This window comes from Eubalaena glacialis, chromosome 5, assembly GCF_028564815.1.
Source record: "Eubalaena glacialis isolate mEubGla1 chromosome 5, mEubGla1.1.hap2.+ XY, whole genome shotgun sequence".
Lineage (NCBI taxonomy): Eukaryota > Metazoa > Chordata > Mammalia > Artiodactyla > Balaenidae > Eubalaena > Eubalaena glacialis.
Window position 1 is genome coordinate 26,288,578 of NC_083720.1, and position 19,323 is coordinate 26,307,900.

Below are 19,323 nucleotides of genomic sequence, written 5' to 3' on the forward strand. Positions count from 1 at the left end.
TCAGACAGCAATATATTTGCCTGCATTGTACATTAGAAAACTACTTGTGACATTATTTCTAAGTACAGGAGAGTGGCTCCTGGTGGGAGTGTGATGAAGTTGTATGTCATAGTGTACGATAAGGATTTAAGCATTCTAGAATTTTCACAACTCTTCCCATGTTAGCGAATGTCATTAGGTAAATGTTGTATTTTTCTACTCTCAGCTGTCAGACATAAGATTTCAAACTACAAATAAATAAAGCATACACTCAACATGTGTAGTGCAAATGCTAAGTAAACAGAATGGCAGGGAATAAACTCATAGTTGCCAGCAAGTGAATGGTTCAGTTGGGAGGTCCCGATTTTGTGATATCTGTGACTTGCACCCCTATCCTCAAATGAATACTATTCCTGTCCCATGTCAGCCACAGTGGATTGAAGTGGGGGTGAAGGCAGTGAGGAGGGGAGTGGGAACTCATTTTCACAAACAAGTAGTACAATTTCTCTGTCACTTCTGTATATCATGTAAAGTTTGACTTGGTAACCAGATCTCAAACCTCTCAGACAAAGCAGGTACCAATATGGAGAAAAGCAAATGTTCCAATGAAAAGAATTAAATGTTGGCACCTATGTAACAGACTGTGTGGCCCAGACAACAAAATAGGATGAAGGAGGTGGTTTTTTAAAGTTAAAACTTTGGAAACACCACACCTGAACATTCAAAAATTACATTACAGAAAAGCCATCAAACAGTTACAAAACATTCAAATAACAACCCTGTTTAAAGATGCCATATAAGCAGTAATCTTCAGTACTCTGAACAAAAGTCAGAGCTTTGTTGCTTTGTTTTAATTATACATTTAACATACTGTTATTCATTAAAATGAAATAGAAAAAAACTATAAAATTCTCCCAGAGGCAAATTATTGGTAGGGAGAAAATAGAAGTAAAACGTGACAACCAACTTATACATTTACTTAATTGTATGTTTTTTCCCCCAGAAGTATCCACAGTCTGTAAGAAAAGTAAAACTAAAACAAAACAAAAAACCTAAAATGAATAAACAAAAAAAACCTAAAAGTACAAAAACCAGTGTCATCTATCTTTTCATTTTCTTCCTCTGCATTCAGTTTTGAGGGAAAAGTGTTCTTTCATGGTAGTGTTCTGAGCTCCCATATATTAAATTCTAGAAGAGAAACATTTGTATTCTAACCATCTTTCTATTTCATTCTTGAATGTGTTGTACCATCAACAAATATAACAAGCAGCTGGCTGAAATAATCTTAATTAGGAAACATACACACACATACACACACCCATACATACACAAACAAATCTTTTTAAGAGAAAAGAAACCATTCCTTATCTGGGACACACATATATCAAGACTTAAAACTAAAGTCTGACATGGTCACTTAACTGATTTGAATAATTAAGGCTTCTAAAAGGTTCAGTGCCAAAACTCTCTGCATCAGTATTCGAATAAAATACATTTTTGCATTTTAGGTTTGTGCTTTTTACAGCCATCTTAATTCCACAGAATTTCATTAGTAAGATCAGATAAGGGAGTGTTAGAATTGTTTACTGATGTTTTCCTTTTAGTAGTTGTTAGACTAAATTATAGCAATAAAAATTCAATGACTGAACAGATTTGTTACTATCAGGTGGGCTGTTGGCTCATTTCACCTTCTTTTCATGTTTAATGTGGCCATTTCTTTTATACTTGCCATTGGGGATTCCATTATGGTAATGTCCATTAACTGTGCTATGCTTATTTCTAGACCACAAACTTTTGATTTTTCTGTAGATAAATTTTGTGACCCAGGACAACAGGAAGTAAAACAAGGCAGCACCAAGCAAAAGCACAAAGGCAACATCCAGTAAAAAATACTGACAGAAAGAGATTTGATGGACAGCGGCACGTAGGTGATGGGCTCCATTGTGACGGAGAATGTAATCGATCCAATAGACAGTCCGATTGACAGGGTGACCTGGTTGATCCTTGTGGATTTCTGAAAGCTTCTGAGCCCTCTGACGGTAGCTATGAGGTGGAGGTAAGACACAGAATGATCATGTAGCTACAAGGCTCAGGATCATAACTCCCTAAAGTTAAAAATAGGGAAAATAATAAAAATAGCTATCCTGTATTAAGTACCTAGTATGTGCCAGGCACTGTGATAAGTGCTTTCAACACATTACTTTATACTAACGCAGTAAAATAAATTTTACACAGATAAGGAAAATGAAAATCAGAGAGACCAAGTGACCTGACCATGATTACAAATTTGAGATTCAAATTCAAGTTTTCTGACTCCAAATCCCATGCTCCTTCTACACTAGACCATGCCTCTTATATACACGTAATCCTTCTCTTCATATGCTTTTAAATACTATTAATCAATGAGTCTCAACCAGGAAGAGGAGTGAATTTATTAGATTCTAAAACAGAGGGATGGTGGAAAAAAATGCAGAATTTTCTCCCAACACCTTTTCCTTTTAGCAGTGACATTTAATTTTGTTCTGATTTAAAACAGCACTAGGTGACAGAGTGAGATTATTATATTTAGTAAATAGATGAAAAGGAGTTGACAAACACTATGAAGCCATATGTGACATTATATGCAGTAGAGATACATATATGTATATGTATATACATACGTATAAAGAAAACACTCTTAAATGATTGATAAAAATCAGCTAAAGAGGATCATCACAAAAAGTGATCAAATATAATGTAAACATTTTAATTTAAAATATTTAACTGTACATTTATATGCCAATCTTTGGCACAAAGCCCCTTTGAGCATGGATCTCTGATTAGAGTTTGCATTGTTCAAACGTAAGAAATAATTTCCACATGGAAGGATTACAAAACACATCATGGAGGGTGTGGCCCTCGAGCTGTGCCTTATACTGGAACGAAAGTTTGGACATGTGAAAGCTTGCTAGGCCAAGAGAAGAGTGTGAACTAAGTAATAAAGGTGGGAGAGCAAGAGTATGCCCAGAACAAATTTATCTGGAAAGAGTATGTAGCACAGGGGTGTTTGGCTGGAAGTTAGATTGGAACGTGAGTCTCCTTCGCGTGTGTTCAGAATGACAAGATATGCAGCCCTGTTCTTAGAATCAAAGACCATTAAATCAGAGAGACTGGCTTTAAACCAGAGCTTTGGGGAGAGGATTAAAAAAAGGAAGAGACTGATGGTGGGAAGATCATCCAAAAGACTGCCCTCATGGCCATAATTTCCTGCCTCCCAGGGTCCATGATCTTTCTCCTAAGCCATACTGTCTACCATGTGTTGAAAAGTTTGTGAAAAAACTATAGAACACTGTAAAATGTTGTTACCTATTGTTATTTTTAATTGTTTCCTTGTATTTTGAATACTTATATAAGTAAATTTTTAAAAGAAAAAGCATTTTCTCTGTCATCTTAGCCTTACAACAAAATTACTGTTATATATTAAACCCAGTTGCTTTAAAAGTGTAAAACCTCACCCAAATATTAAGAGGCCATCCTTGTAATATTCCTTGTACTATTAAGAGGCCTTGCTTTGTAATCTGTCATTATTTCTAATCAATGGCAAAAGGTAAATTAGAAACTTTTGATTACTCTGTTTTGTGAGAAAATTCTTACAGGATAAAAGGGCATCTTTAAAATACAGAAGTGAAACATGGTATCTTAGAAAATGAAATTCAACCTTCTATTTTAACATAGAAGAAGGAGGATGAAAAACAATCTTGGTCCTCAGGTACCTTAATGTCATGAGAATATGGCCCATTCTCTAGAGATGATTAAACAGACTGCATGTGACAAAGATCCTTCTGCAGGGAATCTGGCTTCATTGCCACCTATGAAATTCCAATAGGTTCACTGGTCCAGAGCCAGTCCTTACCTGCCTCAGCTTACGTGAATATGGAGTAAGGACTCATCACTCAGACCTTTACTTCTCCCCAAGAGCAGACTCATAAAGCTGGCTGCTCACTAACCAGCCCAATTTTCCAAGATTCTCCCTTTCAGAGGTAGCAAGTGGCATTGTCCTTTCAGTATAGTTTGCTTTACAACTCAAAATTTCTTCCAGTAGGAATATAAAGTTTTGGGGAAAAAAAAGAACAGTGTGATTAAAATGGTCACTTAAGGCCACTTCTAAACTCTCCTTTCGAATGTCTTGGATAAAATTACTTTTAATAAAACAAATTACCTTGTAAGGGGCTCATGTGACTTGCACATTTTATTTTACAAAAGGGGAAGTGTCGCCTATCAAAAGTAATAACCACGGGCTGGATATGTGTTAAGTTCATAAGGATTAACTACCTATCTTTCTCTACAACTTGCTTTAATAAAATCTCCAGATTCAAAAGAATTCCTTCCAAAGAACAAAAGCAATAGCTTTCATTAAATAAATCCAAACAACTAGTATGGGAAGAAGGAAGACATGGTTTAAGTTGAGTAAAAAAGAAATAAGTAATACTTCTTTAGCACTATTGGTTTAAACTAGAATATCTTGGACACAATATTAGTGAATCAAATCAGCCTTTTCAATAATTATGGCATATTAAATATGGAACATTATCATGTATTTGAAACAAATAAAGATAAATGCCTTAAGTTCACATATAATTACTTTTAGCAAAGGACATACTACCTGAATCATTGTCATTTTTACAATGAATAAAGACATCTTCCTACCCTGAATGTGCAAAAGGCTTTAGTTAAATATTTAAACTTTTCAAGGGTTATATGCAAATAACTATTTATCTTATATGGATACTTTGTGGAAGAATGTAAATTTATTCACTGAACAAAATAAAACCTATTTTGAAATCAAGCACACATGTATACTTGAAGATGGCATAGCTGGGATTTAATCGCAGTGTGACCTAAGACTATAGTCTGGTCTCTGATGTGGCCCCTTTTACACCTCACAGAACACAGCCAGACTGATTTTGTGTGGATAATCCAGACTTTTGCTTTTTCTGCATAACCGACCCAATCTCGGCAGCTCTGCCACTATCTCTCTACAAACTCTCCTTGAGGGCTGCATTTTACACATCTTCCTTTAAAAGCCTGTATGATACATACCATCTTCCCTAAGAACATCACATTTTGAAAAACACTAGACTTTTAAAAGAAAGGCTACAGAACACAGACGAAGGGACCTCATAGTCAGGTACCTCAGATCAGCAAACATAGTGATCCAAGTGCCAAGAGCTGTGACCAAGACACTGGATCCTCTAAGGGGTCAGCACATGAAGGCCACCTCTAAGCCCACATAAGACAGCATAATGAACTGCAGTGCACTTGAACCCAGCCTTTACATAAAAGCTACATCGCTTTATATGAAAGAACTGTTCTTATTGTTGGTTGTTTCTTAGAATACGGCAGCGTTTCTCAGTCTAGTGTTATGCCACCTACCCTGGGTATAAACAGAAAAAGCTTACACTCTTCAGACATTAATGCCATTTGAAAGGCAAGATCAATTAAATGCCACATAAAAATGGGAAATATTGTTGCTTTGTTTTAAAACTACACAGGGCAACTCTCTACTCTTTCAGGCTCAGTTGTGAACTGGGTTAACTCAAGACACATCAAGAATTTAAGAAAGAAAATAAAATAAAGATTCTGACTAGTCATTCACCTGAGTAAAAAAATCTCGGCATTTCATTGACGCCCCGCACTAGGGAAACCCAGCACCAGGCAGTATCAAGAGCACCAGCTTTGGAATCAGACAGTCCTGGTTCAAATTCCTACTCTAATAGCTTTGTAACTATGGGCAAATTACGTAAGCTCTCTGAGTTTCAAGTGCCTCATCTCTATAATATGAATAAGGAGAATGGTGATATATAGTTTTATGAGCATCAAAATGAGATAAAGGACACAAAAATGGACACACAGTAGGGACCCAATGGTTCCCATGGTAGTTTTTCCTTAGTTTGTCAAACCTTGGTAGAATATTATTCAAGGTCATACAAGGCTGGCCAAATGATTGCTATTTCTATTTTTCAAATGACAGAAACATGCACAAGGCATTATACACAGGAATCTAAAGGATATTTCTATAATTGGTTTATTAACAACCTACTGGCAATAATCAGCTATTGACAATGTGCTGTGGTATATATATTTCATCTGCTTTAATATTAATTGAAACCTTACCTGGGATTATTGATAACTTTCACTAGTGCTTCATACAGCTCTCCTTCAGTAACTGTCTTCCATTCTAGCAGTATCCCCATACCTTTTGCCTGTACCCGGGTCATAGTATCATAATGGTCTCCAAAGAGTGGGATTCCCACTACAGGAACACCATGATACATAGTTTCAAAAATACTATTCAAACCACCATGGCTCAGGAAGGCTTTAATATTTGAATGCCCTAAGGAAGGATTAAAAAAAGAAAACAACTTAGAATATTGTGTATTATTCTAGGAAGAGATTTTCCAGAAATTTCTTAAAAGCTGATATTATAATAAACATGCATTTCAGATATAGGATTTTTAAAGGCACAGTTTCACAGATTCTTGCTCTATACCAATGACAATGCTTGTTATATACATAATTATCTGATTTATATATATCAGTTAAAAGCCATTTTTAAGCTAACATTTATAACTTTAAGAATTATATCACAGTATCTTCTCCCAAAACACAAATATCAACTGCATTCAAATGGCCAATAATTAACAGGATATCAATGAAAGCAAGAAATGACAAAAAGTACCAGGGGGCAACCACATTCTACTAAACACAGACACCCACTTTCTGGCTACTCAAGCATTTATCTATATTAAAGTCAAACACACTTTGCAAAAAAACATATGTAAAAATGTGGGGCTGGATTCCAGATGTCCATGAAGAGTTTCTGTGCTTATCCAAAGAGGAACACTGTATGGTGCTTAGCATTTACAACATTCAAGTCACATCAGCATCTGTGCTACACAATCTTAGGGTCTCATTTTACATTTTAGGTATAAAAACACGTAGGGACAGACAGTTACAAAAGTTAGTTGTAAGAGATGGGACATCACATAACATCTAGCTGTCATGGAGATAAAAGAGAAAATTCATCAACATTAATGAGGTATTTAAAAATCCAGACCTCCTTCTGAGCAGAAAGTTTTGCATAAAAAGTGTAAGACAAAGAAACACTGCACTCAGGATAGGTGCTATACGGCCAGAAAGGAATTATAGCTTGCAAAAACACAAACATTTAAAATAAACATACATCAAGTAAAAAAACGAACTGTGTGTGAACCTGGGTCTCAGTGGGGCTCCAGGACTCTCCCACCTCAACATCTAGCGGGCTGGTCACTCAGTGTCTCTTGCTCTGACCCACAAGCGGCTTCTCAACTCAGCCCAACTAAGGGATCTACCCTCGCAGTGGATTTCAAACTTTCTTTTCAGTAGTAGAACCGACCCTTTTTCTTTGAACAAAACTTTATTATCACCAAGCCCAGCAGTGAAAAATAATGCAGAGCTGGTGTATGGAGAGCAGGGGGGAGTGTCATGAGAGGAGGGGAGGGGAGACACACTGGTTTGGTTCCTGCTCCTCATCCTGGAGGAATCTTCTGAGCATAGTTAGAAACCAGCAGAGGACCCACAGAGGTCATGGCTAGAGTTAAAAAGGATGCTAATCTCAGAAAAGGCAGAGAGCTGAGATTCTGAGGAACCCGGAAGAGATGTGAACTTGAGGAGGGCCTCTGGGTGTAGCTACACCTCGCTGTAGAACCTCGCAGAAAAAAAGCCATGAGACCAATTTAGATGCTCCCAGACAGCAGTGTCCCCTGCTGAACTGAGATGGCTGATGGTCAAGATATCTTGTTTAAATTTACTGCTTCCTTCCTACCTTCTATGGAATCTGAAGTCATAATGGTAAAGACATAACAAAGAAAAAGAAAAAAAATACAAACATCAAAAAAGGTAAACTCTTATTATTTTTTTCTCAGTTTTACCATTTATAGAATAACATTTATAATAAACAAAAGGAATTATTTATATATATACTTACTGTTTTTCTTACTGTTTTTTAGTTACAAAATTCAATTTGCAGGTTTTTGGGGGTCAATTTAGCTTCTAAAAGATATTCTTTAAAAGTCTATTTTTAAGAATATAACTTAAAGCTACTTTTACATAATCTGTTAGATTAGTATTATTGAACAAATGATGGTTGATATTGCCAAAATCAGTAACATTTTTATAATTTCCTTAATAAGTAGTATCTTAAAGGATAATATGGCCTTATATTTTCCTAGAGATTTAATGAATAAAACAATTTACATTTTACTATCTGTGTTTATTAAAGAGAATTAGATTTAGATTCAGATATCTTAAAAGATATGCATATAATTGGTATTTTAATTTTGAGTTGAGGATCAGAACCCCAAGAAATAAGTAAATCAAAAGAAATAAAGTGTTCCAAAGTGCCCAGTGATTTAGGGTAAAATCTAGGCAGATAATCCAAGTAAAGTTAAAATAAATTGACTGTGTTTTTGGCTTCCTGCTTCTCTGTGGTTTCAAACAAATGAATAATTTCAAATTTCTCTGGGTTCTCGGATACATCTGTAGTAAAACTATAACATACATCTAAATTTTCACTGTTTTAATTTTACTACTTTTAGCTGATCGGCATAACTAGGTATAACTTTACTCATCACTAGCTTATATAGTATTAAGTATATTTTTCAGAAAATTAAAATTTGTGACTGGTCTAAAAAATTTAATTTATAGGCCTAAATGATTACACTTTAAAATTATTTGCCAATAACTAAAGGTTTGACTTGTTGGTCTGAAATCTAGGACTTAACGCACTAGATAACATAATGATTCTATCATATACCATACACGTATTGTATAAGCCACTCAAGTGTAAAACTCACATTTACACAATTAAAATCTAAAAGCCAAGTAAGCACCCACATGTCACTGACTTACCAAGCAGGTCATTTTGTGGTAACCATTCTATGAGCTTGGTGTTGTTTCCCAGATTCTTTGGTTTGGTTCCAGAAAACCTGAAATTTACACCAGACTATGAATCTTCCAAAAAATCACACTTCACTCCTGGTGTGAACTCTCTGGTTAAATTTTTGGATTTAAAATAAATGTTACATTACCTCTCGTTGATATTCTTAAGAGGGAAGCCATGTTTTAGTAACAACAAAAATTTCAGTTTCTTTTTCACATTTTCACTGACTGAGGGATAAATAAACACTCTGATTATACTGAGATCTATTTTCCTTCAGCCCTCCTCACCTATCCACAGAGATGGGGGAAATAGCAACCAAATGACCCTATGCTAGAAAGTCATTTTCTACCAGCACCTAGAAGGTGAAACAGGAAGGACCAGCAAGGGCCACCACTGGGCAGTCAATAGCTCCCATCTGGACACCCAGAAACTGAGGGAAGGCTCGAGAATTGGAAGAAAGCAGGAAGTACTCTTCTCTAGCTGGGCCCCAGAGACAGTTCTGTGGGGCAAAGGACATAATTAGGCTGTTTCCTGCCTTGATCTTTGAAAGATAAACCCTAAAGTGCTTATCAACTGAGAGAATGGCAAGAGTTTGAAATGAGCAGATACAAACTCTTCCAAACAAAGTAGAAGGGGCACTTTCTGGGTTAAGCCTAATAGAAGAAATCCAATAGGACTGGAATCCAAAGGGAGAAGTCTTAAACCATTGCAATAAAATATGTATCCATTTCATAGCTTAGCCAGGAGAAATAGGAACTAATCCTCCCACAGTTGTTACAAAGTAAAACCCCCTATTACTGAGAGCCTACTTGTAATGGCTTGACACTGGGGCCGACCTTGATCACTGCTGTATCCCTAGAGCCCAATGGTGGGGACAGGTACTAAGTAAATACACACTAAATATGTGTTCAGATCCAAGTTTAGACACTGGGTTAGAAACTCCAGAGACAGACACATGTTGGCAGTGCCTCCCAAGAGAAGTGGGGTCTGTTTTGACTAGCATTAACTGGCAAGTTACTGTATTTTTAAAGGCCTGGTCTCTTGGATAAAGGAAATTGAAAGCATTTATAGACAAAGTGGGAGCCCAAAAGGTTCCATGAAATATTTTACCTATTTAATCATTCATCCATCATTTTTTCCTCATTCCAACACTGACTTGAAGGAGTATATAGAAATGCATGCAATTACACATTTTTAAGTGATAATAAATAATAGAAGGGTAAATGAGGGTAACATAAAAATGCACCCATCACAAAAATACATCATTGTGCATCAGATCTTCTTTTTATGCTATGGGCTAGATGTCTTTTTATCCATCACAGAGTATTATATAAGTTAATCCTTAGATTTCGATACACTAAGAAACAAAATGAAAAGTCAAAGGCATCCTGGTAATATTGCCAGGGAATCAATGGGCTGTGCTTACTCAGACCTGCAGGCTAAGTAAGAGGATATGGAAAATCAAGAGTGAAGAAACAATCTATATTATTACCTTACCTCCAAATCACTTTTTGGGGCAATCTCCCCAGAGCTCCTGCCAGTTTGTTAGCAATGTCTTCTGACAGATACTTGACACCAGCTCCGAAAGATACCAGGACAAAGCCATGTTGATTAGCACCATTTACCCACCTTTGGAGATCCTGCAAATCAAAATGTGGCAGTTAGTTTTATGAAGGAGTAATACAGTTCATAATCAGTGTCATCACAGCCCAGTTTTTAAAAAGCCTTCAGATAATTTTCTTAAACAATTGAATAGTGAAGATAATATAATATTTTCCTTTAGATAACTGCTTTTTAAAAAAAATATTTCACTGAACGATGTTAACTAAAATAAGGAGGGCAGAGAGTTAATGTGGTTAAGATCAATAAACAACAACAAAAAATCAGTAATTAATGACCTAAGAACTCAGACAGAAGTAAAAAACAAAAAATTGAAACTCATGTTTAAAACATGGTCAGATAAATTTGTATGAGGACATAAGTGAAAGATTAGACACATGACAAAGACATTAACTACCACCCCCCCACACCCACCCAGGGAGACTTTTAGTTTAGGAGTGGGCTGATTTTATCTTGGTCTAAGTTTGATAATTTTCATTTCTGAAGAGCATACTGTATTAATGACTGAGAAAGAGAAGGAAGTAGCTAATAGTTCCAAACATCCATAGGCCTAACAAGTTTTACTATTTCTCTAATTATTTCTTCAACTCACACAGAATAGAAATCATGCATACTGTATAGTGAGGCATCCAGGGGTTCTGGAAATCTCTGAGCAGAAGCTTTCTCTCATTGTGTGGGAAAATGCTAAATTCTCAAACATGTCCATCTACAGCTAATAGATAAGGGGCCATGGCATATCTGATGTTAAATAGGGACAACTGTCAAATTTCAGGAATACTCATTTCATAGGAAGACACATTAACACATTTCTACCAGTATTATTGATTTAACTGAAGATGAAAGAAGTTCGTTTTAAGGGATGCCACCCTTGCTTTATTTTATTCTGTAGGCACCAGCTTGTTTTTATGGTAAGTTATCCCTTTGAATAAGTCTTTGTCAAAGACACTGAGCTTCAGTTTCCCATATAAAAATGAATAAAGCCACAGCACTTTGAAGAACACATAATTCCGTTGTGAGGAAAACAAACATGCTGTCTACTGGCAACACCTATGCCATAATATAGTCATGGAAACAGGGGACAAACCCACTGTGTATTCAAAATGTGCAGAGCAAGCTGTCACTGTTATATCTCGCAGACCTGGTAGGTCTCCGTTCAGGATGAAGAAGTTACCGAGACGACTGTGTCGCCCGTGCTCTTTGCATTTCACACCACTGTCTGGCGTAACTTGATTTGCAGCTGGGAGGTAAGAAGTACAGTAAGAAGTATCATCGCAATGGCATCACCACATAGCTCAATACTAAGTATTTATATGGAATGTTAGCCCTCTTTATGTCTTTATTTTCTTTGCTTTCTTTCCCTTTTCTTTTCCTTTTCTCACTTAATGAGATCTGTGTTAACTGGCTCTATCACACTTATATTCTTAGCAGGGAAGAGGGGACCACATTTTATGCCTCAAATGAATTAGTGAATAGTGTCATTATATGACCAAGAGTGATGATGGAAAGGAGGTACATCCTTCCAGCTACTGAGTGAGTAAAATAGGCTGTAATTATTTGGGAGGGAAGAAAACCTTATCAAAACACCTCATTTTCCAGGAAACTCTATTTGTTTATGAACATATAAAAGAAATCGAGAATATATCAACTGTGGATTAAAGCTTTTAACTTATATTCTACCACATTTACCAAGACTATCACGTGCTGAAAATTTAACAGCGTAACTTGTAGATTCAAAGTAAGAAACAAAACAAACCGATTTAGAATTTTCGATTTATATATAGTCTTAAGCCAGATATACTTAGAACAATAGAATAATCTGCACAGTAGAATAATCTGAATTCATATGGTGTTTTCTGCCTATGGTTTGTCTTCAAATAATTTATCACCTACTATCCAATTCTCTAAAGACAAAAATTTCAGGGTCAATGCCATTTACAAAATGTTTACATTCAGAAATAGTAAGCGTTATGGGAATAACATTATTTAAATTTTGTTTCCCCGAGGACTTAAAAGGTCTTTGAGTTTCAACTGACTCTTTGTATACATGTTTGTTCTTTGTTTTGCATGATATAAAATGAAATCCATAAACCTATTTTTCCAGCTTTTTTCCTACCATAGTCATTAGCCGTAACAAGAATATAGTCAAGTATATAATCTTTATTTGTATGGAAGGGAATAGAGAAAATTTTATTCATTATGGTTCCCTCCAGGGAAAGTACTCAGCATTTTTAGAAGATAATATCGCACTTGGCTGAGAGGGGAGAGTGAGGCCCCGAGGTGATATCCCAACTGCTATGTCCTGAGCTGGAGACGAAACAGGGGAGTGAGAGGTCGGAATAGAGAGAGTGAGGGGCAGGGGCCACTGGGCCGCTTGGGGATGTAACCCCTCCCCGTGATCTGTGATCTCCAATCTGCAGCCTCAATTCAGAAAATGTCTGGTGTGACTGATGTTTTATGGGAACATAGAAGGGGCTGGGTTTGGGGTTTGGCTGATACAGTGACCTTCTGGTAGCATGACTAGATGCAGGAGACAGAGGCCGAAGGGATCTAGAATTTGCTCAACTTATGGTGAAGACTTTGGAACCAGAACTTCACAAAAAGTGTGCTTAGGTCTCCAAAGGGCTGGAAGGCCAGGCGGCATCTCAACTCTATATATACATACCGTATTTTCTGGAATTTAAGACCCCATCAGTTATAAAATATAAACTGATTTAATAACAACTCTTCACTAAACCCCCCCTTCATAATACATGTAATTAATGTTAAAAAAAAATTCCCAATTCCAGAAACTTACCACTGTTAAAAATATAGGTACTTTAGAAACCCCCTGTCCTGGGGCAAATACCAACTTAAAAAATTGGACTGAAAAAAAACCCCTCACAATATCAACAAAAATAATACATATTTAAGACTAGAGCAAACCTAAGGATGCACATAAAGAAAACAAGAAAATTTTACCGAAGGACAAAGAAGAAAATCTATTCAAATGGAGAGATGTAACATGGGCTGGGAAGGAAACATCAAAGTTATGAAGATGCTGATTTTTTATAAAATTAAGTTCAATGCATCCTCAGCCTACATTCCAAAAGGATTGTTATGGAACTTGAAAAGCTGAGCCTAAAATTCATTTAGAAAAGAAAATGTACAAAAGAGGCCAAGACATTTTTGAAAAAGAACAGAGAGAGTTTACCCTTCAAGATATTAAAATGTACTCTAGAATCTAGAACCATCACAATGCATGTCTTCATTATTAGGAGAAGGAAGACAGGAAGTCAGCGTTTTCATCAGCGGAGAAAGGAGGCCTCCAGCTACTGATTCAGAAAAAATAGTGAGTTAGATCCCTCCACTAACACAAATTACAGAAGGATTAAAAAGTTAAATTGAATTAAAATATATGAAGTACTTGAAGAAAACCCCCAAAGATAATTTTAGTGTATTTGGGTGGGGAAGGCCTTCCTGAGCCAGTCACAGACTCCAGAAGTCATAAAGAAAAGACTGACAGATCTGACTGTAGAACAACAAAAATCTTCTAGAGTATGAGAGACATTTTAAAAAGCAAAAGAATAATAAATAGATGCAGAAGTATTTGTAACACACAAAACAAAGAATTAATATCTAAAACAAAATAATGAGGGAAAAAAACCCCGCAAACAACATGAGAAAACACCTCTTTCACAGAAGCAGAGCAAATGGCATAAAACATGGAAAGATGCTTAGCCTCAGATGGATAATCAGAGAAACTTAAATTCAAATTGTTTTCATCTCTTGTTCTCTCGGTAGTCTGTATAGTACTCTATTAGATGCTGTCAATATACTATTACTTAATTGATTTTAACTTAAGAATTGACTGTAGTATTTCCCTTTAAGTATTACTGCTTTATAATTTTCTGTCAACTATTTTGTTTTGCTAGAAGGATAAAATGCCTTTTCCTAAGTGGACTCTGGGTTTATTTTCCAATTATTTAGCAAACTTTTCCCACTTTAAGATTATCTTTTAAATAGCTCTACCTTTTTTTTTAGTAATTTTACATAGTTTCATTTCTTTAATTTTTAACCTTTCCTCACCAGACTTTTTTTGGAGGAAAGAATGAGACTGGGATCCATCTTTATTTTTAAGCAAACAGCCAGCCTTCTCAACACTACAGAGTATTTCATCTTGTCCTCATTTATTTGAAATGCCACCCTCTCAGTCAATGTCTAAATTCTATTCTTTTCCACTGATCTATCCATCCATTCCTGTGTCCGTGTCAAAGAGTTTTACTTACTGCTATTTTATAATACATTTTAATAATTGCAGTGATAGATTTCTCAATACTTTTCATTTAAGGACTTTGTTTTTTAAACACATCAACTGCCATGTGTTAGCAGTACCACTTTTTCTTATGTATGTTATGGATATTTGTGCATATATGTACAGAATACACACCTCACATCATGTACCATATGAGTTTAGTAATTGCATTCAGTCCTTTACACTTAATTGGCCAGCAATGCATGCTCGCTGCTCCACTAGATGGCAGGGCAGGAACAGAGCATGGATGTCCGGGCTCTGCTGAGTTTCCCAGGCTCTCAGCCATCATCACAGGCCCAAACCCAGAGCCTGTCTCTATGGTTTTTCCTGCTTATTTTCCAGGGGAAAAACTCTGCCATTTCCACAATGTAAGTAAAAGCAAAATCGCCACAGGAATAGAACAAATACTGAGCAGGAAAGCAGCAATAGCCATAGGTGCTTCTCTCACTTTATGACCATGAATATACTTCCATTTCTATGCAATTAAAGTAACCAATTTAGATACTTACCTATACTTTGCTATAATTTTATATACATAGCTTTTGAAAAGACAACCTTGCAATAAGAATAATCATTTTATCTTCTTGTAGAGTTAAAAAGGGAAGGTGTCTTATGCCCTTTGTGGAAAAAAGTAGCATAATAAGGAAATATGGATAACATATTTATCATAATCAAATGCTATATACTAACATATTTGCTTTTTTTTTTTTTTTTAACAATTGTGACCTGGTCCACATGATGTGTTTCCTGGTATGGCCAGATTCCTTTCCCTAGAGTAATTATACACCAAATGCCTTGACTTGGTTGTTGGAAGAATAAGGCAATGAAAAGTATATCATCTTCCCCCTCCCCACTTCCCTCCCTGGAGCGCTGTTCAGGATGACTGGGTAACGTAACCTGGCCCTGTGAGACAGCAGATGGGGGTGGAACAGGAGCCAAAAGATGTACCAGAGTTAGACTGGGGCAGCAAACGCCCCCAAAGTTTAAAACTTCCAATAACTTCAGGTAATATTTTGACATGGTGAATGTCGAGAAATGGAGAATAGTGAAAAAATATTCTAAGAAGGAGTAGAGAGCAGATTCTGAGACTTTTAGAGAAGACAGTCATTGGGTGACTCCTTTCTCCTTTTTTATACACTTAGCCTCCTATCCAAAAACAAAACTTCCTCTTAATTGTACAAATGTAAAACACATCCCAATTCCAGAAATGTAAAAGTAGACTTTTAAAAGATCATCACTTCAGAATCAATGAAAGAATATCTAATGAAAAGGTGGATGGTACAGGCCCACCTCTATCCTGTCTAGGCTTAATTTTGAGGACATCAGGATCTGGATAGACCCCTAAGGAAATCTTTAACAGCTCCGAGCCTGGGGACAGACTGGGCTGCGGAGGTTAGCACCAGATCTGTCCTGACGGCAGCCTATGACCCAAACCTACTCCTTTCTCCCCACAAAATAGAGCCTTGAGAGGGGGCCAGTGCAGTGGAGACACCAATAACACTGCATCCTTTGTCAGCCCCATCCACTCTGAGGCAAAGAATGCCTGGACTGTGAGAGAATCCTACACAGAGATGGTGACGGGAGAAGGGGGGTGGGTGCTGGGACCTCTGTTCTTGTTCCCAACACCAATATCAATGGGCCTCTTTTCCCATTTTAAAGGGCCTGATACAAAGAATGCTCCAATTTGGTCAGGTGGGCTGCACAGAACTGAAATATTCATTCTGCAAAATCTAGTAGATAAGAGAATAATGAACATTTTTGATATAAAATGTTTTAAAAACACCACGGGACATCAAACGTGATCTTTGACGACTGCTAAGATAGTTAACCAAGACTTAGTAAACAAACAATAATTAAAAATACTATTGAAACTATAAAAGTTACCATTCAAAACGAAAACGGACCAACCATTGTTTTTACTGAGTTAATTGGCAAAGAATTTGGTTTAAACCCCAATTCCACAGTTTGCTGTGCTATCTCCATCAAGTGCCTATTCTCTCTGAGGCCCAGCTTTCTCTTCTTAAAAAATGCTGATAATACTTCACAGGGACATTGTGAAGATTAAATGGGATCAAATATATAAAAGTGCTTTGAAACATAAAAATTATGGTGTTATTTTCCCAGGGCAGGAAGTCTGAGAAGCAACACACAGATGATGGACTGAAATGACAGCCACATAGAGAAAAGGAAAAAAATAAAGTTATTCTGCACCAAGACATTTTCTCTGAATTATACATACTCTCTTTGCCATGTTTTTGATTCTTCAGAATAAAGCCAGTTAAAACAAATACATAAATGAGAAAAAGTACAAAAAATGTTTTATATGCAGTATCAAATCTAGTTGTCAGTTTTTCAGAACAGTCAAGTAATTTCTAAGATTATCCAAAGGGGTTAAGCCACAACTAACCTGAAGAAGCAATACAGTGATCAATGTCAAGGTGACGGTTCTATTAAAAAAAAAAAAATCTCAGAAGATGCCTTCATTAACACAGTGAACATTTTCAGGAGGATGTAGTAAGTACCTAGAAGGGTGTATTCATTTCCACTGAGATTCTGCAGTATCTTTTTTCTTTCTCATAAGGCTTTTAATTGTTGCCAATACAGTTACAATTAAAAGAAGTAAGCAAAATTTGAAACCCTGATTTGACTTTGAAGACAGTTAAATTTTCAAGGTTCTTAAGACCTTCAAGAAACTGCACACAGTCAGGATGTCCCAAGGATATGATCATGGCAAGGCACCCAGGCACTATGGAAAGTAACCACTGGGTGTAAAAAGATGAAAATCTCACCAGGAAAAAAAAAAAAAAAAATCAATGCAAAAAATGACAGCTAAATCTTTCTTATGTTACAAAAGGAAATGAAGAATCCAGAGGTTTGGGGAGGATGAGAGAGATTTGAGCATGATGATTTGTAACAGACAAGGAGGACGGGGGTACGAAAGGGAGGGATAAAGATGCAGAAAGAGTAGGCGTATGTTGTCTTTGCACATGTGACTGTAGCGTACAGATCTGTGATCCTGGAACATTCCAAAACAATCTGCTGTCAACTCTAAACATTCACATTCCTGCAGGGAAAAAAAAGGACCATGGCTAACAAATACTTGTTTATCAAATAGTGTCTCGGCAAGTGAGGAGTCCATTCATTAATTCAGCAAATACTATTGACTACCTGCTGTGTACCATACCTGGCATTCTTCTAGGCACTTGAGACATACCAAAGAATACATTTATCACCAAAAATTCCTGTCCCCAGAAAGTTTACATTCTTAATAACGTGGCCACAACCTAACTTTCTACCCTCACCTCCCATCAGGTTTCCACCCGTCATCTACTCTTCCTTCTTCAAATATAGCCTGCCCCTCGGTGCCTGGCATATCCTCCCCACCTCGTAGTTATTTATCAAAGTTCTCACAAAGGATACTAACTCTCTGTGAGATGTGCTCTCTCAGAGGACACACATCACATACCCTGTAGTGTGTGAGTTTAGGCACAAGATTTTCTCTCTTCCTGGGTTGTGAGACATCGTAGGTGCTCACTACTTATTTCTTTTCATAAATCAAGAAAGGCAGTAGTAATCTACATCCTTAAAAAATAAACACTAAATGCATTGTTTTATTTTTTCATTCAGTTCCTTAGATAAGTAACACCGTCTCTTCCCTAGAATTTGAGCTAACGAAGAGAATGTTGGGCATTTTAAAATTCGAGTTTAACTACATGGCCTGCCTGGAGAAAATAAAGGTAGGTTTGTCAGCCGGTCCACCCGTCTGCCTTCTTTCCTTCCAGGAAAGGCAAAGTGAAAGTTTCTTTGTGATAATCACAATATTATGTCAGAAAGACACGATGAGGGAGGCAAAATTCATGTCTAGTGTGAAGGCGGACAAGGGAAATGGCTGTAGCAGAGTGAGATGGGTGCAGGAGGAGACCATCACAGGACAAAATGAGGAGACCGGGGGAGATAAGATGAGGCTCTAAGGCTGAGAAGAGGAAGCAGTGGGTGCAGGTGCGTGTTTGTTAGAACCAAAGACAGTGAGGGGTTGGGAGAGGATGGGGCTAGCATGATTTTCAGGTTTCTGGCTTGGAATAATTCTGTAATTAACCAAGAGAAGAACCCTATAAGGAGAAGCAGGTCTGAAGCGGGGAAGAAGAAGAAGAGTTTATATTTGAACGTAATGAATTGAGATTTCTGTGTAATATCCAAGTGGAAATACTTAGAAAGCAGTGGGAAACAGAAAACTTGGGAGGGAAAATTGGGTTGCAGATACAGTTTTTTAGAGCTCTCAAATACATCAAGAGGAAACACATGAGTGTTATGGACAACCGGCGACACAGTGGCCTCTTTAAGGAGAAGCGAGAAAAAGAGATTCTGGGTCTAGAATACCTAACAGAATAAATTAGTTACATTTCTGCTCAGAGCACTAGTTAGAACGTGGTCCCTAGTTCAGTAAGGAGTGCAGAGGACCCATGGCACCCACCTG

At 36.8% G+C, this 19,323-nt stretch overlaps 1 protein-coding gene across 3 annotated transcripts in view; it reads right to left on the reverse strand.

Moving 5' to 3' along the window:
• Positions 1-1,424: 1,424 nt before the first annotated feature.
• UGT8 (UDP glycosyltransferase 8) overlaps positions 1,425-19,323 on the reverse strand; it is an 83,473-nt gene continuing 65,574 nt past the window's right edge. For all 3 annotated transcript variants that reach the window (XM_061191137.1, XM_061191135.1, XM_061191136.1), the window contains 4 exons: positions 10,436-10,578; positions 8,908-8,984; positions 6,133-6,352; positions 1,425-2,022 (listed from right to left, as the gene is read on the reverse strand). In XM_061191137.1, the coding sequence (XP_061047120.1) occupies positions 1,659-2,022; positions 6,133-6,352; positions 8,908-8,984; positions 10,436-10,578 (804 nt within the window). In that variant the 3' untranslated portion in view covers positions 1,425-1,658. The remainder of the gene's footprint in view (positions 2,023-6,132; positions 6,353-8,907; positions 8,985-10,435; positions 10,579-19,323) is intronic.